At 40.6% G+C, this 20,400-nt stretch overlaps 2 protein-coding genes across 16 annotated transcripts in view; one reads left to right on the plus strand and one right to left on the minus strand.

Moving 5' to 3' along the window:
• On the plus strand, window positions 1-4,347 carry rassf11 (Ras association domain family member 11). 2 transcript variants are annotated; one of them, XM_079676704.1, is made up of 4 exons: window positions 1-456; window positions 1,327-1,384; window positions 1,645-1,756; window positions 1,852-4,347. In XM_079676704.1, exons 3-4 carry the CDS (start codon window positions 1,654-1,656, stop codon window positions 3,171-3,173), a joined length of 1,425 nt encoding a protein of 474 aa, XP_079532830.1. In that variant the 5' UTR covers window positions 1-456; window positions 1,327-1,384; window positions 1,645-1,653; the 3' UTR covers window positions 3,174-4,347. The 2 variants fall into 2 exon arrangements, with proteins under 2 accessions (XP_079532830.1, XP_079532829.1); XM_079676703.1 differs by having other exon boundaries at window positions 1-1,384.
• The window catches only part of csde1 (cold shock domain containing E1, RNA-binding), a 25,949-nt gene continuing 9,456 nt past the window's right edge, over window positions 3,908-20,400 (minus strand). For 4 of the 14 annotated variants that reach the window (XM_079676692.1, XM_079676699.1, XM_079676687.1 and 1 more), the window contains 16 exons: window positions 14,345-14,442; window positions 14,180-14,261; window positions 13,712-13,840; window positions 13,169-13,294; window positions 10,509-10,724; window positions 10,231-10,401; window positions 9,980-10,144; window positions 9,556-9,573; window positions 8,754-8,861; window positions 8,039-8,217; window positions 7,810-7,922; window positions 7,603-7,722; window positions 7,333-7,511; window positions 6,476-6,639; window positions 6,255-6,387; window positions 3,908-5,417 (listed from right to left, as the gene is read on the minus strand). In XM_079676692.1, coding sequence (XP_079532818.1) covers window positions 5,370-5,417; window positions 6,255-6,387; window positions 6,476-6,639; window positions 7,333-7,511; window positions 7,603-7,722; window positions 7,810-7,922; window positions 8,039-8,217; window positions 8,754-8,861; window positions 9,556-9,573; window positions 9,980-10,144; window positions 10,231-10,401; window positions 10,509-10,724; window positions 13,169-13,294; window positions 13,712-13,840; window positions 14,180-14,261; window positions 14,345-14,442 — 2,049 coding nt within the window. In that variant the 3' untranslated portion in view covers window positions 3,908-5,369. The remainder of the gene's footprint in view (window positions 5,418-6,254; window positions 6,388-6,475; window positions 6,640-7,332; window positions 7,512-7,602; window positions 7,723-7,809; window positions 7,923-8,038; window positions 8,218-8,753; window positions 8,862-9,555; window positions 9,574-9,979; window positions 10,145-10,230; window positions 10,402-10,508; window positions 10,725-13,168; window positions 13,295-13,711; window positions 13,841-14,179; window positions 14,262-14,344; window positions 14,443-20,400) is intronic. The other 10 variants (XM_079676688.1, XM_079676696.1, XM_079676689.1 and 7 more) reach the window with 6 other exon arrangements.

A 20,400-nucleotide genomic window follows, 5' to 3' on the forward strand; every position in this document is an offset into this window, starting at 1 on the left:
TTGCAGCTACAGCCTCATGGTCTGGCAAGCTTGCTAACGTTAGCATGTATTAGCGAAGGTTGGACAGATATTGCTGTAGTATAGCTGACATCAGTTTGCCGACAGTTTGACTCCTCCCTTTTTAAACTGCTGCCAAGGCCTACTCAGAAGAAACACAAAGCTAATAAAAGAAGTCAATGAAAGAACTTGTGTGTACGCAAAGATTTGCCCTGGAAGGTCCTGTGACCGTGACAGGGACAGTTCAAGTTGAGGCAGCACACAAAACATTTCCTGTTAATCATTCTAAAGCTGTAAGACTCTAAATGTATTAAGGATGAAAGGGTTACGAAGAGAAACAGAATTGCAGTTCCTTTGTCGTTTTTACAGATGCTGAGTGAGCTATCCAACCCACTCTCTTCAGTCTCACTCCATGCACACATGGCTGCTAGCTAGATACAGCTGCTAGCTCCGTGTACAGTAAGGTTCAAGGTTCTTTATTTGTCAAATGAACATAGCGAAAAGTGAAATAGTGCAATAAGAGTCTATATGCAAGTCATACAAATATGATATATTAGGTAAATAGATATACATAATTTTAAAGTAGTAGCCAGATGAATATTGTGGATGTTGTTTCAACAGTTCAGGTGTTTAACAGTCTTATTGCCTGTGGGATGAAACTGTTCCTGAGTCTGGTGGTTTTAGTCCGGATGCTGCGGTAGCGCCTGCCAGACGGCAGTAGACAGAACAGTTTGTGGCTGGGGTGATGGGGGTCTTTTATAATCCGGAGGGATTTCTTCCTGAGCCGCTGGGAGTAAAGGTCCTCCATGGATGGCAGGTCCGTCCTGGTGTTGTTCTGTGCCGTTTTCACCACCCTCTGTAAAGCCTTGCGGTTGAGGGCGGTGCAGCTGCCGTACCAGGCCGTGATGCAGCCATTCGGGATGGGCCTACTCTCTATGGTGCACCTGTAGAAGTTGCAGGGTATCCTGGAGTCCATGTTGAACCCCCTCAGCCTGCGGAGGAAGAAGAGCCGCTGTCGAGCTTTTTTGATGATGATGGAGTAAAACATGAAAACTGACAAAAAAGTTAAAAAACAACTTTAAAATGTCTTATGTGGTTAATGCACTGATTGCTAACCCATACATCTATTCAATTCATACCATTTGAGGGCTTACTTTGACTGACAGAATATCTCCATTACTTTCTATCCTCCAATTTTCTAAATCACCCAAGAGAAAGTTTTTTTTCAAGCAGAATGGAAACATGATGGGTGGGATCATAAACTGTCCTCCAATGGTAGGTGACTTCAGGAATTGGAATTGTTCTTAATTGTTCCGGAGTTCCTCCCAGCCAGAAAACCCCCCAACGCAGAGCAGTCTGAGCCTCAGTACGACAGACAGGACAGAAGGTAGGTGCTTTAATATTTTTCATGGTAATTCTTGTAAAGCCAGTAGGCTATTAGTAGATGGTTTTCTGTACATTTATTTTAAGTATGACGGGGTAACTGTAGACATTCTACAATGTTTTTTAAACTGCCCTCAAGCTTGACTAACACATGATAGCCAGACAGATTACAAGTGAATGTTAATGAGAGTCAAATTGCTGTCTCCACCACATCCCCAAACAGAGGACCTGCAAAATGTGACTAAACTTTTATGTCCTTTTCAGACAGGCACAATGGAGGTGAAGGTGTTCGTGGACGGTGTTCCCCGCGTGGTTTGTGGCGTAGCAAAGGAAACGACATGTCAAGAAGTCGTTATAGCATTGGCTCAAGCCCTTGGTATGTACAGTATACTATATGTGGCTCTACATTGAAATCTTTATGTCCTGACATGTCGACAACACTGACAACAACACTGTCACACCTCTCTTAAGGTCAACCAGGGCGCTACACATTACAGGAGAAATTTAAAGACTTTGAGCGGAGCATGGCACCCAATGAATGCCTACTGGAGACTCTTGAGAAATACGGCCAGCAGGCAAGGGACGTCCGACTCACACTGCTTCACAACGGACCCTTGGTCTTGGATGAAATGAGCAGGACAAAAGTTGGCAGATACCAGCCTTGCCCACCATTGAGAAGGAAAGATGCAGGCACCAGAATGCGGCGGGGAAGCGGTTTACTGAGTTTGCATCGTCAAAGTTTGCCACCAAGTTTGAGACAAGAGGCTGAGCAGCAGAAAGAGGATGTGAAACGGCCCAAAAGAAAGTCTCTGACACTCATGGAGGAAGCCTGGGAATGGCTGGAGAGTCTGGGTAAAGGCAAGGTCTATAGTACCGCATGTGATAAGGACAGCAGTAAGAAAACCGATAAAAGGAATTGTACCTCTTTGGGTGTTTCTCTCACTGTGGACGATGGTAACTCAGGTAGAAGAAGTAGAAGCAAAGTCAGAGGTCAGAAAAGTGTGAAGTCAGACTTGGATCATCAAACGTCCTGCTGCATGGGAAGCCAGACGAGGGGTAAAGTAAGTAAACGAGCAGAGAAGACTGAAGTGGCAAAATCTGATCAAGTAACCAGCTCGAAATCTGCTACAAGTGAAGACGTGAAAAACAGTCTAAGAGAAACTATAATATGTCAACTGAGCTGTTTGCAGGATTTGCAGGACCAGATTGCACACAGAGATAAACAGATTTTGGAGCTTGAGGAAAAACAACGGTCTGAAAAAGATGAGCAGGAGGCCCGGGAGAGAATGGTTGAAGAGGAGGTAGAGCAAATCAAGTTTTGGGAGAATGAGTTAAAGGCAGAGGAAGGTTTCGAGAAAGATTTGCAAAGCCAGTTCCTTGAGATGAGAGCAAATACTGTTAGGTGCAAGGCCAAACTGGAGGAGTACAAGCACAAAATGCAGGGGCTTGATTTCTTTGCCACTCCAAACATTGCTGAAGGGGTTTCAGAGAGAATTTCGGAAAACGTTGAAAATGCTGCCACGGAGAATTCAGCTGTTTCAACTAAGGACCAACAATCTTATCAAGATGGGGATGTAAATATTAACAGGAAGTTCCTGCCCAGTGAGGACTTGAACCGTCCTCACGCTCTACTTCCTCCCGGGCAGATAAAGGAGCGACGGCCCACCGGGCCGACAGAACTGAGGGAGTGGTGGACACGCTGGTCTCAAGCCCAAAGCCCTCAACCACAGACTAGAAAGAAGGTGATTCACCGCTCTGAGCTTACCATATATCTGGGCAGTACCAAGGTTTAGAATCATATTGACAAATGTCCCAAATATTAAGACTTTAGGACAATATTGGTTATGCCTTCCTGTGTGGTCATTTCAATCCTCCCAATGCAAGATGCTGATCCTTCTGGTTCAACATGTATTCGACATTTTGTAAATGTGCAACTCTGAACTCCTAAGCGAGTGAACAAGGGGTTTTACAGGAAGTACTTCCATAAGAAAACCCAAAAAGAAAAATCTTAAGCTACTTTTGTGTACAGTACAATAAACATGCACTGAAAAAATACTTAATCTTAAATCTGAAATTCCAAACTACCTCTGTAAGGAGGATTTTGTGAATCGAATATGAGACCATGCATATCTGCAAACAATATTGTACACTCTACTTAAATATAGGGAAATAAAGAACTTTATTTTTTTCCAGCTTTCATGTGAGCACTTTGTGGATGCCGTCCACAATTTGAGGAACCATTAACTTTGTAAACTAAACTTTTGTGACACTGAATCTTCTTTGAGGAAACGGATCATTTTATCTCTTGGAGAACCCATCTATGCAAATGCAACTTTGTCTTTATGTAATAAACCATTAGCTAATCTCTCCAAATACCTTTTTACATTCTTATTTCTTGCCCTTAAGTGAATGCTAGGGTGTTAACATTGGTCAACTTAAAGTGATTTCACAGCTACTTAAATTATTTCTGTGTTCAGTCATACATAATGCAGAATTTCTATGAAAACAGACAATGTACAACAGCTCGTGATTTTCATAAAACTTTAATTCATTTGTTTCATTCAAGACAAAAGAACATGAGAACCTCTGTGGTTCAACTTAAACCCAGTGATCTCCAAAGTTTAAATTAATTTATACTGTAACTTTATGTGCAGAGGCGCACAGCTCACCCACCATGTCTCTCCGTTTCACAATAACTGGTAACCTGATTCTTAATGCTTTTTTAATTTATTTTCTTTTAACTGAATTTCTAATACTTCACCCTTCGCCTTTTTTTAAGTTAAATTTGTTTTGTTATATTTTGACGTTCCAAAGAACTTCCACTAAGCAAAAAAAACAAAACAAAAAAAGCACACATTACATACAGTATAGTTCAACCCACAGGTTTGGGATGCATATCAGTATAATTTCTACTAGAAAAAAAAAAAGAAGCCACCCTTAGATTGTTCAGATTTTTTTTGGCGGTTGGCTGGGAACAGAGGGTACATCTAATTTTTTGTTTTTCTTTTTTTTTATATTTTGCTTGTAGTTTTTTTAGGCACCTTATTCTTACTTAATTCAATATTAGCAGATTTTCAATGGAAAAAAAGCAAAAATATGTGCAAGAGAGAGAGAAAAAAAAAAAAAGGTATAAAAGAACTGCAGATAAGATGCCACAAGGAATTCTGCACCTGGGAAAAAATTGCTTAAGCAGAGCATGTGAATACCAAAAAGGTATCTAAAGGCTCCAGATTGGTGAAAGTAAATCCCATTAGATTAACTACATTGACATTCACATACATCACACACATACACACCATGCTTTCACCTCAGCTCTTCAATAAAGCGTTTTAAAACTGCTCAAAAAAACCGAGCAGAGAAGAATCCTCAGTTTAAGCTCGCACATGAGAAATATGATCCTCCTTATGGAGGGAACTTTGCTTTGCTTTATGCGTCTTGTAGGAAAGCATACAGTAGTGAAAACTTGATAATGAAACCATATCTAAGTTTCCATGGGTAAAGGAGCAAAAATATGAAAAACACAAAAAAAGGAGCAGATGCTCAGAGACATCCCAGGCAAACTATTGGACAGATTACAGGTGCAGAATTCCAGACAAAGCAGGTTCAAAAAAATAGGGACATAGACAGCCACACAGTCATCACTCTGATTTAGAGGGACGAGACCCTTAGAAACAAATACCTCCGTTACACACTACAATCACTGCTAGGATACATCACACACGCACACACTCAGAGCCCTCTCCCCATGTACGCTGGAACTCTGCAGCAGGTCCATCATAACGGGGGGAGGCGAGGCAGGGAACTGTGGAATGAGAAAAGTTCCCTCGCAGGTATCGATGGGACAAAGATTACACATGACGATTACTGTATGTATGTGTGTGTTCTGTCTATGAATGCCTGTGTGCAAGCATGTGTTGAATCAAATTCCCTTATCGTCGCCCTCTGGGAAAGCTTCCCACCAACACCAAACAGGGTGGGCTCTGTATGGCTCAGTCGATGACACCCGGCTGGCGAGTCTTGCGCTCCACATTGAAGCCCTGCGGAGAAGGATGCATGGTATTAATGTTGCAGCTTACACCTTTGTATATACACCACGCCACATGTACGGAGTAAAAACTGACGAAAGGGAGCTGCAATTCCTCGACAACTAAATTGATGTTTTTTGGAAACTAAAAAGAAATTCTTAGGGGTTGCAATTCATCATTAAGTAAGACTGAGATAACAGATATTAAAAAGTGCAATTCGCAATCCTGTAGAAATCCAGATTGATTAAACTATAATGCTGGGTCATAATTCATTGCAGCTATACTTCCTTACATACATCTCACATTATGAAAATCAATATTGTCTATAAAATGAGACATTTGCTTTTAGTTGGCCAACAAATAGCAAAAAACATGTGCTTTTAATAATTTGTTAATTAATGTGCATGTTATTTTTTTGTTTTCAAAATAACAGTTCATATAACTTTGTGAGGGTTATGAGTGTAAATTATTTTTACTTCATCATTTTTTATTTCTGGGGGGTACGTTAGATTAAGAATGCAATACTTTAGGCCTTTTCTTTCACTACCCTCAATTACTTTTATCAAAATGCAAATTTCTTTTGTTCACACTTATTGCAGTGTTTTATGAATGAATAAAACTACCACTATAATCCAGTGAAAAGTCCTGATTTCCTATGTGTACTGAAATATTTTAAAGGGCCCATGTCATGCTTTTCCGGTTATTACCCGTCCCCTTGTGTGTTATGAAGCTTTTTCTGCATGTAAACGGTCTGCAGAGTCACAAACCCTCAAAGTACACCCTGTAGCGAGTAAAACTCAACACTCTAACACCTGTCTATGCTGCCCCAGTGTAGCCTCGTTCGTTTACCTTTGAATTGTCGGGACCCCGGGGCTGCCTTACAATCACCAGACGTGGAGCGCTGGCGTCGTCAAGGGTGATGCTCTTCAATCGGTTTACCAGACGATCTGGACGCGGAGTCGCCACAGGCTTAGGCCCTTCGCTGTAACGTCAGGTTAACAGTGAGCATTCATTCTGAAACATTCTGATTACTGTTCAATAAATCACACTTTACATTCTGCAGTCTTTACCTGACTCTGCGTACGTTGCAGGCACTACATTTTCCTGTGCGTTGATTGAGGACGACAGAGAACTCCACCTCATCCCCGGTCTGGAGCTCTAGGCCATCTTGCACTTCCTTTACATGGAAGAAAAGCTTCTTGCTCTCACCAACTTCATATGTGATGAAGCCAAACTGGGGACAACAAAACAACATGATTGCAGGATTAAACATTTGGAGTAATTCAGTCCAGCGTCTATTAAAAGCAACGCAAGGCTTCTTTTTTCATTATACTTTGAGGTTTCTGATAAATGTGATGTCAAAAATAAATAAAATACTAAATCTTTGCAAATGGATTTCTAATCTATTCAATAAATGTAATCGGCACAATGTACCTTTATGCAATGTATCGGATTTCTTTTTCTAAATATTTAATTTGTTTCTCCGATTGCAAATATATAAATATACTTTAGTAAACTCACTGTAATTTGGTCATTTTCAAATGGCATGTGCTGTGATGCTGTAATTCTACTATAGGGCTTTAAATCAGTTTTAAGTGCATTTGTTTTCCTTGGTGTATATATTTATTAAGGAGGTTATTTTGGCTCACCGTAGCCATCCTGCAATAATTATCTTATAATGAATAGCTGTTCAATAAGGGTTGATGTCCTAGCCTTCAGTGGTGAAAGAGAAAAGACATCTTCATGTTCAACAATATAAAATACTTATGATAAATGTTTTATTAAAGTAACTTTATGTAGCAAAATGTACTTCATTATTCAGTGCACATAAACGGTTTCCGAGGTCACCGTTTACAAGTAGCTTTTTTTCCCTACCATGTGACCCAGAGGTATGAGCATGAATTCAACTCAAACGGCTGATGAGTACCTGGTCTTTGACACACTCCACCATGGCTCTGCGCTGAGGGACCACGTTACAGGCCATCTTCTGTCCAGTTTGGGTTACTGTGCAGTCCTGGAACTTCACCAGCTCTCCTTTCTGCAGACAATCCCCCTTGTTCGACATTCCCATGATTCCAAAGGGATAACTCTGGCCTTTATTTGCACCTGGAACAATGACAGAGGGATGAAATCTTTGTATTCTTCCCCAAAAGAAAAACACTTTGAACATTAGGTGCCGTCACAACTTTACACCCACCTTCCTCTGTGATTTCAATAAGCCCTTGGTATTCTGTCTGGGAGGGGTCCACACTGCGTAAGGGACGGATGACTTTCCCCATCATCACTGTCGCACCAACATCCTCACTGATGCCATTCACTGAAAGAGGAGACAGTTGATTTTAAACACTTCATTTGCAACACATGACTAATGTAAGTGCAACAGCTGGAATGAAAGCCTTCATACCTGCAGCCACTTTGGTAACCTTTTCCGCACTGACTTTGTTTCCTTTTCCTTTAGAGAGAGTGTACTCCACGGTGTCGCCCAGCTCCAAGTTCTCCAAGTCTCCACACATTTCACTGAGAGGAGAACAATATATTTACACTTTGAGTGTGATTTAAATGAACAGATGTTGCTGACAAAGTTAATTCAGCAAATTACTTATTAAAATGTAATTTACAACTTTAAGCTTTACCTGTAGTGAAAGAAAATCTCCTGGTCATGGTTTGCAGTCTCAATGAAGCCAAAGTTGTCCTTGAGTGTGGCAACAAATCCCAGCAGTCTCTTGGCGTTGGAGGCATTACGGTTGAGGACCCGGATAGAGACTGCGCTCTGCAGGCCGGTCCGCTTCACTTCATTGATGGAGAACTCCACCTAGAGGACAAACATATTAATAGGTCACATACAGGCGGTGGATCGTGATTGAAGAATCTAAATGTGCACTCTTCAGCAGTGTCGGAAGGGCTTTAGTTTATAACTTTATATACAAGTCCTTTCCATTAGGAGTTTACACCTTTGGTTACCCCTTGTACCGTAAGAGTTAAAATAATTAATATTTGCAAACTAAGCATTTGGCTTCTGTCAAATGATCCAACTTATTGAGAAGATGTTTATTTTTCTGCGATCTGCTTCGTAATGCAAGAAAATATGGGAGCTTGATTTCAAATTTCTCTCGCTCCGATTAGAGGGATGGGATTTCGATTCTGGTATAACCGCTCCGTTTACATTTTGTTCAAAGGCACACATTGCTTCAAAGATATAGCCTCTCAAACATTTGCATTCCTTAATGCATGATGGTTTTTCCAAATCCAATGAGTAAGCAAGTTAAATAACATGACTCATGATTTTTGCCATGTTCCAGCAGCACTATGGAAGCAAAATTGCTAAGTGCAGTCTAACTCAGTACATACCTTGTCTCCAACTTGTGGGTATCCTCCCTCTAGATCCTTGTTATGGTATGGCACAGTGAGCTTCTCTCCACAGTCTTCATATGCAATCACTCCTTCCTCAGCTTCCTGCTGAGACAACAAATATTATGTTACAATAATGAGCATCACCTATAGTTGATCCAACTCCCGCAGCTGAGCTGGACAGTCTCATCAATGCTGCTGGATTGGATGATTCAAGACCATGTAGTATATTAGAATATGGTGTGCAGAGAAAGCCTACACAAGCATGTGAGAGGAAACTGTGTGCAATGCATAACTCTGCAGCAGTGTAGTTGGTTAGCCTTAGCTTACTGCAACATTTCTGAGTTACAGCCTACTATGAATGGATCCATAATTAGCCATCACTATTGCAGTTTGATAGGGAACACTCTGCAATATTCACATTGTTTATTCAAAGTACTTGCCTGAACAAATCACAACATGCAATTTAGTGGCATTTTCATGTTTATAATCAAAGTTTCAAATTAGCTTGGTAGGTTGGGCAATCACAGAAAATCAGCAGATTATTTTATGCTCCTAATCTGTTGCTTCAACTTCCAATTATTATGAAAATATTCATCAACTTTCTTAATTTCAAGTGCCAAACTGGAAAACAGTAACAATGAACACCTTCCTGGTCTCCAAGAAGAGAAGCTGCAAATATTATAAGGAAGGACCCTGCTCCCAACATTTCCTTATATTTCTAAGGGTTAATTGGTGATCAAATACCATGCTGTTAACTCAATGGGTAAAGGAGGCAACCGGTGTGCCAGCAAAGACCAACCTTTTCTACAACTTTAGCCTTGTAAAATAAAAGAAAAAAGACATTTTAGACAAGGCTAGTCAATGTCACACTTTTGAATTTGTACACTGTATAATCTGTCAGACTGATCATATATAAAAACTCTAGGAATAATATATTTATTCTAATACTGTAAGTGAAATGTGTGGACTGTTGCTGTAATTCTGTGTACATTTCTTTAGCATTTGAGAGACTTTATTGATGTGGCTTCATGCAGAGCGACACAGGCCTACCTTGTCTCTTTTCTAACAAGGAGCATGAACAGGAGGTCGTCATGGGACGAGAAAGCAAAGAGGAAAATTAGAACTAAAAGAGGAATTTATGTGGACTACGAGGCTATTGTTTTTGAATGCACTGCGAATATTTTATGTACAATAATATTTTGCATTATTGCGCACTGTGGTACCTTTTCCTTGCCCTTGGTGGGGGAGGCATTCTTGGTGGTGGCTGCCACTACTTCCTTCTCCACTACACCCATAAATCGCTGCTCAGACTGGGTATGGAAGGACACTGTGCCCTTGGGCAGCTTCTTGATGCGTACTGCGTGGTTCCTCTGAGCCGACAGCATATCCTGGTGACAAACAGGACATCTACTTTAGCTTTTTGTTGAAGATTAACTCAAATTTGCCTGAATAGATAGTAAGACAGAATACATACTTTTGTGAAAAGCTTATAAACAGGACCTACAGGCACAACAGTGAACTCCACTTCATCTGAGATGTGCAGTTGGCTTTCCTCCAGGACTTCACTGAAGTGGAAGAACATCCTGGCGTCCCGGTCCACGCACTTGATGAAGCCGAAGCCGTCACGTATAGCTGCAATCACACCCTGCAAGAGGAATGGGTGATAAGGTTATTACTGTGGACAGGCATTGATTAAATAGCGAGACTTCTGCAGGAGAAATCACAACAATGTCATTATTTTGTATTCCCCACCATTTCACGGCTCTCCTTGGTGAAGTCGAAGGTGTCAGGGAGGATGTCGATGTTGGTCGCCCTCTCCAGCTTGTCTCTGCGGTCGGTGGAGATGTTGAACTGGATGTGGTCTCCCTCCAGAAGAGTCACCTTGGACTTTGTGTCCTTCTCACCAAATGGGAGCTCCTTGTCAGCAAAGCCAATTCGGGAGCTGATGCGGCCGGGAAGAGGGTCGTTCTGTAGAAATGGAAAAGATAAACCTTAATGATTGCCATAGGGCAGGGGTGGCCAACCCGCGGCTCTCGAGCCGCATGCGGCTCTTTGCCTAGTTTCATGCGGCTCTTTGCCTAGTTTCATGCAGCTCTTCAGTTCCTATCGAGTTGTATATGTGTGAGTTTGGGGGAGAGACACTGACTCCTGACTAGTGTTGCACGGTGTACCGATACTTGAAAGGTACCGCGATACCCTGCCGTTAAAAACGTTACTATTCCTCCGTTTCATTAGTATCGGTACTTTAAGAATGACGGGGGAAAGTACTCCGGTGAGAATGCGCCGTTTTAATAAGAGCCGTGTGTGTTCAGTAGGGGTGGGCGGATCGATCCCAAAATATCGATACTTCCGATATTACGTTACGTTTCAAAATATCGATACTAGAGCCAATAGGATCGATACTTTTATACTTTTTTTCCCCCCGTCTCTTCTACTCGTCAATTTCTTCAAAAAACTATGTGCAGACGAACACAAGTATCTGCTCTTTTCATCTCTCTCCACTGCTGTCCTCCTCTCCTGGAGGCTCGCGCACGAGCTTCCTGCCTGAACACCGATTATCAAGCTGACTGACAGCAGCCGACAGGACAGCAGCAGCCAGCGACTCGCGAGTGCAACACACACACGCGCATTATGGCTGAGAGAAAGAGCAGCGTTGTGTGGAGCAATTTCACAACTGGCAATTAAAACTTAGCAAACTGTGATGTGTGCAAGAAGACAGTTCGCTACTCTGGCCACTTTGTATTGTTATTTTTCATGTTTGCACTTTCAATTTGCAAAAGTAAAACGTTTATTTGTCTATAAAAACTGTCCTGTCTTTATTCATGAAAATGAATTCAGATTTAGTCTATTTATGATGCTTTCAGCTCAAAAATCATGTCATGCAGCTCTCCCCTATATGAAAGTACATAAGACGCTTTTATCGGTATCAGCGATTCAGGCCCTGAAATACTTGGCATCGGATCGAATCCAGATTTTGTGGTATCGCCCACCCCTAGTGTTCAGCGCTCTGCTTCCAATCCCTGCACTGCAGCCGTGCCTTGCAGTCCCGCCCCTCTCAAGCACGCTCTAAGTTCCTCCCCTCTCTCGTGCACGCGCTAGCTGCCAGAGCATGTGAGAAAACGAGAAGCATGGCTGCAAGTGGGAGTGCAACTGCAACTGCGCCTCGGCTTGTTGACAAAAAAAGACGCCAGAAGCGACATTTTGATGTATTTTAGCTATACCTCTGACAGTGAGGGCAAGCCTACGGACACCACGAGGCCTGTCTGTAAGAAATGTATTAATTGTATTTAATACGAATTCTTGTCTTTTATTTATTGTTCTCATTGTTTAAAAGAGTGTGTTATGGTTATGGTGTGAAATAAAGCACAATAATTACATTTAAGACTGTTTCCCTTTTTTTAAGAAAAGTATCGAAACATAATCAGAATCGTAATTCTTGACTTGGTATCGGTATCGAAACCAACATGTTGGTATCATGACAACACTACTCCTGACAGTTAAACCTGATATTTAGTAGGTCTGTTAAGTATCGAATGCTGATAATTCTGACGTAATTTGGCCGGTCAAAGTTGTTTGGGCTCGGATAAAATCGCTCCGTTACTTTCGTCCCGTGTTACTTTCGTCCCGGCTCTCCCTACGCGTGTATGTGTGGTGTCAGGTGTCAGTATGAGAGGATGAAGGCACGTCTAATTTTGATGTGGCCCAAGAGCCAATCACAATAATACCTGGATGCAGAGAACCAATCACCTTTGAGTCGAGGAAAACCTTAATCGTTGATTAAACATTATCCAGTGTTCCCCTACCATTGTCTTGGAGGGGCGCCAACAGAGCCCCCCGTCCCCCCTGAAATTCAAGGTGTTTAAAAAAAATATATATATAATATATATTTTTTTAAATATATATATAGCACCAAATTGCAAATAATCTATAACTACTGTCACTTTTCACATTGAACATGTGCTCTTTTATTAAATAAACTAAACGCTTTCATTTTAAGTTGTGAGTTTAGTGTTTTTGACCCTAAGAAACACTGATGCATTAATCAATAACAATAATCCACAGCTCCTCTCTCTGCTCCAGAGGATTTAAAAAATATATATCCCAATGCCACAAAAATGCATCAGTGACGTGGTTGAAATCTTGTCTCCAGAAAACAAAAAACTGAAACAAGCGGTATCAGTGACTGTGTGTTTGATGTGGCTCTTTGCAGTAACATAGACAAAATGTGGCTCTTAATCTCTGACTGGTTGGCCACCCCTGCCATAGGGGAAGGAAAAAAGCACGATAAGAGACAAGGAAAGTTATGAATTAAAACAATAGAATTAGGTTAAAAGTTAGTTTTTGTGATGCAAGTCGTACAAGAAAGGACCGATTTGAGAAAATGTGACTTGCCAGACTTGTAATCTACTTGCCTGGTTTTTGGTGGGAACCTTGGGAATGACCTTGACAACAGTGCCTTCGAACTGCTCGATGCTGATGTCCTCAAAGATGACTGTTCCTTGGGCGAGCAGCCTCACATCTGTGGCCACCTCTTTACCCTATGGCCACAAGAACATAACAGACGGTTTACACAAACATTTTGGCAGGTCAATTTATACAAGTTAAATGTAAGACTTGTTTTAAAAACAACAACAAATTGAATACCCATATTTATTGTGTGTTCATATTGGCATAAGAAACAAAGTCCTGGAAATATTCTTTCAACAATATAAAAGTAATATATAACCGCTATGAAAATATAAAGGTTATATTGGAAAATAATGGTTTAGTTCTCCTTCCGAGCACAGAATAAATACATCCCAATAAACCTCATGATTATTTGCAGTAAACAAAGACAATTCAAGGCTTTTGAAAGACCGTGTAGATCCTAGATTTAAAGGGTTTGAGATGTCAAAAAATAATCAAAGCACAGGAGTTACTCAGGTATTTTAAGGGATGAAAAGCTTAACACCTACATTCCTGTCTTTAATGGTGAACTCAACGTCATCTCCAGCCTGCAGAGCCTCCAGGTCACCCTTGAACTCGCTGTAGTGAAAGAAGATCTCCTTCACCACATCTGCCCTCTCGATGAATCCAAAGGCCTCCTGTAAGACAACATGTGGTTCAACAAAACAGGAGCAGCAACCGTCTGATCCTGCCTCAATTCAGTGAGTTACTTACTGACAAAAAAGATTGTCAGAAGCGATTAAATGGAATGGAATTAAACTAAATAGAAATTACGCTAAGGAACCCACCATCACAACATCCATGTTACAAATTCTACAACTTTAGTAAACAAGCTAATGGCTCAGTTGGCCTGAAGTATTTCATGTACAAATCATTTTCTCAAATAGTGCCCTTTTTTGCAAAGGTAGCCATCACAAAGATGACAACACCATTACTAAGTTGCCAAATGTCCACGTGCTGATATTAGAGTCCCGTACCTTTGTAGCACACACCACACCCTGGCATCTCATTTGCTTTTTCTTCACCAGTTGAATATTACGAGCACTGACTGCACCAGTACTGAAATGCAAGAAAGGTTAAACAAACTTGAGTGTAATCTCGGCATATTAGGGATTGGATACTGTCATTGTGTAAAGACCTACTGTTTGTTGGTATCCATATAAAAGCTGACTTTGTCGCCTGTGTCCAGGTGCATATTAGCCTCCACATCATCAGTCGTGTAGGTAAGGTAGAACACCTCCTGTTGAAAGTCAAAACAGGGTTTTTGAAACTGTTTTGAACACACCTCTTGACCTGTTAAGCCCCAAGCCTGCTTTTCAGGCCTCAGGCTCACAAATGACATTCCCAGAACAAAGGACTATATTTTTACTTCTAAAAAGGGGTAAATTAATCATCTTTTTTCTCAAAGCAATGAAAAACCTGTGAGTTGGATGTAGAAAAGTCAGAATCAATATAGATCTGTTTAATTTTAAAGTAAATTCAGATTGAACATAGTAAAAAACATTTTTTTTAAATTATAGTGTCCATCCAAAAGAGAATACATTACTTATAGTGAAAACCACCCTTGAATGATGGGATAGTAGACTAAAAGCTTTAGGAATCCAAAGTATAACATAATAAGTACCCTGTATCAAGATTGATGCCAAACAAGTGACTTTGACCTTTTTAGAGAGATTTAGCAAAAAAGAAAGAAAAAAATCACCTTTGAGGTAATTTGAGTGGAAATGGGTGTATTTGCCGTTTCTCTGGAACCCATTGCTCGATTTTGGTGATTGACACCTCTTTTGAACCGTTAGAGCCAATAGAATCGAAGGGGAAGTTCCACATACATGTTACCATTGAGGAGTTGGTGTGACGCGCACGCAGTCGAAAACCTATGTTAAGTTTCACTAGTAAATGTGAAGATGGATTATCAGTAATCATTTCAAACTAACAGACACATTGGATTAACCATTGGATTAACCTTTAGCAGTGTTTTTATGGTTTTGATGCCATTGAACACAACATTTGATCAGAACAACAGCTGAAGTAAGAATCTCTCTGTTTCCTCCGTGGATCTACGTGTTGTAATGTCTGTTTTCGCTTCCCCTGTCACGAGTTTGGATCGCTCAGTGATGATACTATTTTTTCTGGAATCTTTGAAATCTCAGCTTGCTAATCGATATCTTGTTTGTGCAGATACGATAAGTAATAAGGGTATTTATACCTAGAGTTTTGTGCTAATTGCTCAGGGCTCATTTAGACGCTTCTTGTGAGACTTGTGTTTTGTTTTGGTAAAAATGGTTCGTATCGTCAGTCAGCTAAATTTGTCCGTGGGGGCATGGTGCTTAACACAACAGTTATTATAGACCTCTTGTCCCTGATGCCAATTTATATGTAAAGCAAATATTCTGCTTGTGGAATTTAGCTTGTTGCTGTTTACATTCAAATGACTTCAAAATGCAATACTTAATTTTTCTTGTGTAGAATTAAAAAGGAACTAGGCTTCCAACTGCATTTTGTCGTACAGTGAAAACTAAATGGCCCTTGTGAAGGCCATGATGGAACATATTCCATTGATATAAATCAATCCTTTGTTCATAATGGGGAAGCAGATGTAAGGAGGGTTTTAGCAAAAGTCGGTTATAGAGCAAGTAAATGATTGTTAAAAGGGGGTCCGGTTATGACACGCAGCTGAGAGGTCGGGCGGGACGAGGCTCCGACGAAATTAATATATTTCTACCATATTTAGTATCCAAATCGAGTTACTTGTGACCGAAAACATTTGCCAATATAGGCTTTATTTCGGATAATGTCGAAAAATCGAGGGAGAAGACAGAAAGACGATAAAAAGACAGAAATTGGAACTCTACACGAGGACATCACGGACGAACAGACACCTAGCGATAGCACGATGCTAGCCCAGGTGGACTATAGCCAGGATGAGAACCAGATCTTAGCAGCCATACAATCCATGAGAAATGACTTTTCTGGACAACTACATGAAGTGGTTTCTTCCAACCGAGAGATAAAAGAAGCTATCGGGGCATTTTCTGAAAGGCTCACAGAGGCAGAAACCCGCATTAGCACAGCGGAGGACCAGATCGCTTCGCTAGCAACCCAAGCTAATGCTACGCAGAAAACAGTCCAGAAGCTCATCTCACAGATGGAAGAGCTGGAAAACAGACAACGCCGCACCAATCTGAGGTTGGTTGGACTACCCGAAGGATGGGAGAGTGGAGATGCCCGTACATTCCTAATGACATGGCTTCCCAGGGTGCTTGACATTGAAACGGGACAGCCATTGAATATAGAGCAAGCCTACAGACTGGGGAAAACGCCGCAACAGACCCGGGAGCAGGATGGGTCGGATAAAACCCGACCACGGATTCTTCTGGTGAAATTCCTCACATATCGAGACAGAGATCGAGTAATGAAAGCAGCACGTCTGAAAGGAGACATCACAGTTGAGGATAGCCGTGTCATGTTTTTTCCTGATTTTTCCACTGAAGTCCAGAAACAACGGAAACTTTTTGATGGTGTGAAACAAAGTCTGCGCCAAATGCGCAAGGAATATGGATTTATGTTCCCGGCAAAACTGCGAATTCTACACGACAAAAGATGGCACTTCTTCACTTCCCCATCCCAGGCTGAAGAATTCATCCTAAAGATGAAGAAGGTGAATACCAATCCAGACGTGTAGAAAGAGTCGCCAGCTGAAACGCGCCAAGAAGGGCTTTCAGATGACTTTGACTGAAAGAAATCGACATTGATCTGTTCTGGTAAGCTTTAAAATGGACTGATTGATGACGAGCTTGGAAATTGGAGTATAGAGACATTATCTGTCCTCTCGGGCTAATAATCAAAGACTGATACAAGGTCACAAATGAACATTGTATTTACCATTCGTAATATAAATATGCATGTAGTCGGAACGAGCTCCGACCTTTTTCTTTTCTTTTCTTTTCTTTTTAGTGTTATAACAACTACTGGTTGCTTGCTTGCTGCTCCTCAAGAGGATCAGAGTTTAGTCAAATCGGAACCGGTACTTGGGAGGGAGGGGAGATGTGCTTGGTTAGCTGCACAGGGTTTAGACTTGGTCTACTTGTTGTTGCCTCCTTTAGGAGAGGCCCCTGTTATTCCCTGTTGTATTTGTTTGTTCTAAAGGCACACTTTTTATTTTTATTTCATTATAAGGCATGGTTAATAAGGTGGTTACACAAGCTTAGTTTACTGTTTACATCATGAGTGGTCATACTAAAATAAATATGATTTCATGGAACGTTAGAGGTCTTAGGAAGCTAGTGAAATTAAAACAAGTAATGTCTAGGTTGAAGCAGCTCAAAACGCAGATAGCTTTTATTCAAGAAACTCATTTACTTTCCAGTGAATATATTCCATTAAAAAGGAGATGGCAAGGTCAAGTCATATCTGCCTCATTTTCCTCTCAAGCCAGAGGGGTGGCAATACTGATACACTCATCTGTGCCATTAAGGGTTTATAATTTCATACAAGACACTGCAGGCAGATTTGTTATCGTCCAGGGCTCTTTACTAAATCAAGACATTAATCTAGTATGTCTATATGGGCCTAACAACGATGATGCACAGTTTTATAATAACTTGTTTCTGACTTTATCAACATTACATGGCCACATATGTATGGCAGGGGACTTCAATTGTACTCTAAATCCGAAACTGGATAAGTCATCAGGTATGGACACCTCACATATGCAGAGTAGGAAAACAATACAACACTTTATGAGTGAGTTAAATCTTTGTGATATATGGAGAAATAGGAATCCTTCCAGACGGGAATATTCATGTCATTCTACTACACATAACTCTTACTCCCGCATAGACTACTTCCTAATTTCTAAGCCTATGATAGACAATGTTAATGACTCAGTGTATAAAAGCATTGTCACTTCTGATCATGCATTACTACTAGTCAATTACACTGTAAAAGCAGCTACCAGGGGTCTAACAATGTGGCGATTAAGCCCACGATGGTTACATGACAAACAGTTCTTAACCTTTGTCGGGGACAATACTGATATTTACTTTAAAGTGAACACTACTCAAACATCAGCATCTACGAGGTGGGAGGCATTCAAGGCCTATATACGCGGGCAAATGATCAGCTATACAAGCAGTAGCTCTAATAAACAGAACCTTAAGCTGTTGGAGCTAGAAAAAGATATTAAAGAACTAGAGATAGAAATTAACCTTAATGATACAACAGAAACTAGACAGAGACTGGCTATTCTAAGAGCACAGTATAATGAGCTGTCCTCAAATAAAGCATTAAATAGCATAATGAAACTGAAACAGACATTCTACGACCAAGGAGAGAAGGCAGGGAAACTACTAGCCTGGCGTTTAAAATCAATGCAGAATGAAAGGTCAATTTTAGAAATAAAGTCAGAGGAAGGGACAACAATTACTAATCCACAAGAAATTAATAGTTCTTTCCAAAAATTCTACTCTAAATTGTATATGTCAGAATGTCCAGCCTCAGCTCATAATCTTCACAGCTTCCTAGATCAGATAGAAATACCAGTCCTGACAGAGGACGCAAAAGAGGAGCTTGACTCCCCAATCGTAGCATCTGAATTGTCAGAGGCCATAGACAGTATGAAAGGAGGGAAAGCCCCAGGACCGGACGGTATTCCTATTGAAATCTACAAAAACTTCAAAGACATGCTGTTGGTTCCGTTATTGAACATGTGCGAAGAATCGCTTGAGAAGGGGGAGCTGCCGCCATCATTACGGAACGCACTTATAACATTAATATTAAAACCAGGGAAACCCCCTACAAAGTGTGAATCCTATCGCCCCATTTCTCTGATTAATAATGATGTGAAAATAATAGCCAAAGTCCTTGCCAGAAGGTTAGAGAAACACTTGCCATATATTATTGCACAAGATCAAAATGGCTTCATTAAAGAAAGACAAGGCTCTCACAATATTCGTAGGTTAATGAATATTATACATGCCAAACAAGAAACATCTGATATGGCTGTGATAGGACTTGATGCGGAGAAAGCCTTTGATAGGGTCGAGCACGAATACCTATTTGAGGTGCTGCAGCGCTTTGGAATTGGCAGATATATTCTCAAGTGGATTAAAATCTTATACCATGACTCAACAGCTTCAGTAATGACCAACTATATGGTATCCAAACAGTTCTCTCTGTCCAGAGGTACAAGACAGGGATGTCCTTTGTCTCCCCATCTTTTTGTTATGGCCATCGAACCTTTAGCGATTGCAATTAGAAGCAACACTCAAATAACTGGTATCAAAATTAATAATATTGAGAATAAAATAGGATTATTTGCAGACGATAGTTATTTTTTTGACAGACTTGAAACAATCTATACCTATATTACTAACTTTAATAGGAACATATGGCAGCTTCTCAGGCTACAAGGTTAATGCATCTAAATCTACAATTCTCTTTCTGAAAAAATCTGAGAGACTGAATCCGCCACTAAGTACTCCTTTTAGGAATATTACGGACAGCTTTACATACCTTGGAGTTAAAATCACACCTACAATAGAATCCGTTATACCAACTAACTATAACCCAGTGATTGAGTCAGTAGAGGAATCTATTAACAGATGGAAATCTTTGCCACTCTCAATGATAGGACGTATTAATGTTTTGAAGATGAATATTCTTCCTAAGTTCCTGTACCTTTTCCAATCCATCCCACTCGCTCCGCCTGATAATTTCTTTAACAAAATGAAAAAACTTTTTTGTAATTTTATTTGGAACAATAGACGCCCAAGGCTGCGTATGACTCTGTTGTACTTACCGTATGAAAGAGGTGGGTTAAAACTCCCTTTCCTCCAAGGATACTATTGGGCTGCCCAACTAAGAGCAGCCTCATATTGGTTTGACCATCAGTCACCACTGCACTGGATAAAGATGGAGGAAACAACAACTTCTAAAGGTCCCTTATACCTCTACATTTATTCTGCAAATTTAGCCACTTTGAAAAGGCACACCGCAAACCCCTTTGTTAGAAATACACTGATAGTATGGCACGAAGTGTTAAATTATCTTGGGGAAAATGCTCCACTATCCCAATTCTCACCTATTTGGGGGAACAGAAATTTCACGCCAGGTACTAATGACCTTGGTTTCAAGTTATGGGCAGACAGAGGGATCAGGAAGATTTCAGATCTGTATGAGAATGATACTCTTTTAAGTT

Source organism: Notothenia rossii, assembly GCF_949606895.1.
Source record: "Notothenia rossii genome assembly, chromosome: 4".
NCBI lineage: Eukaryota > Metazoa > Chordata > Actinopteri > Perciformes > Nototheniidae > Notothenia > Notothenia rossii.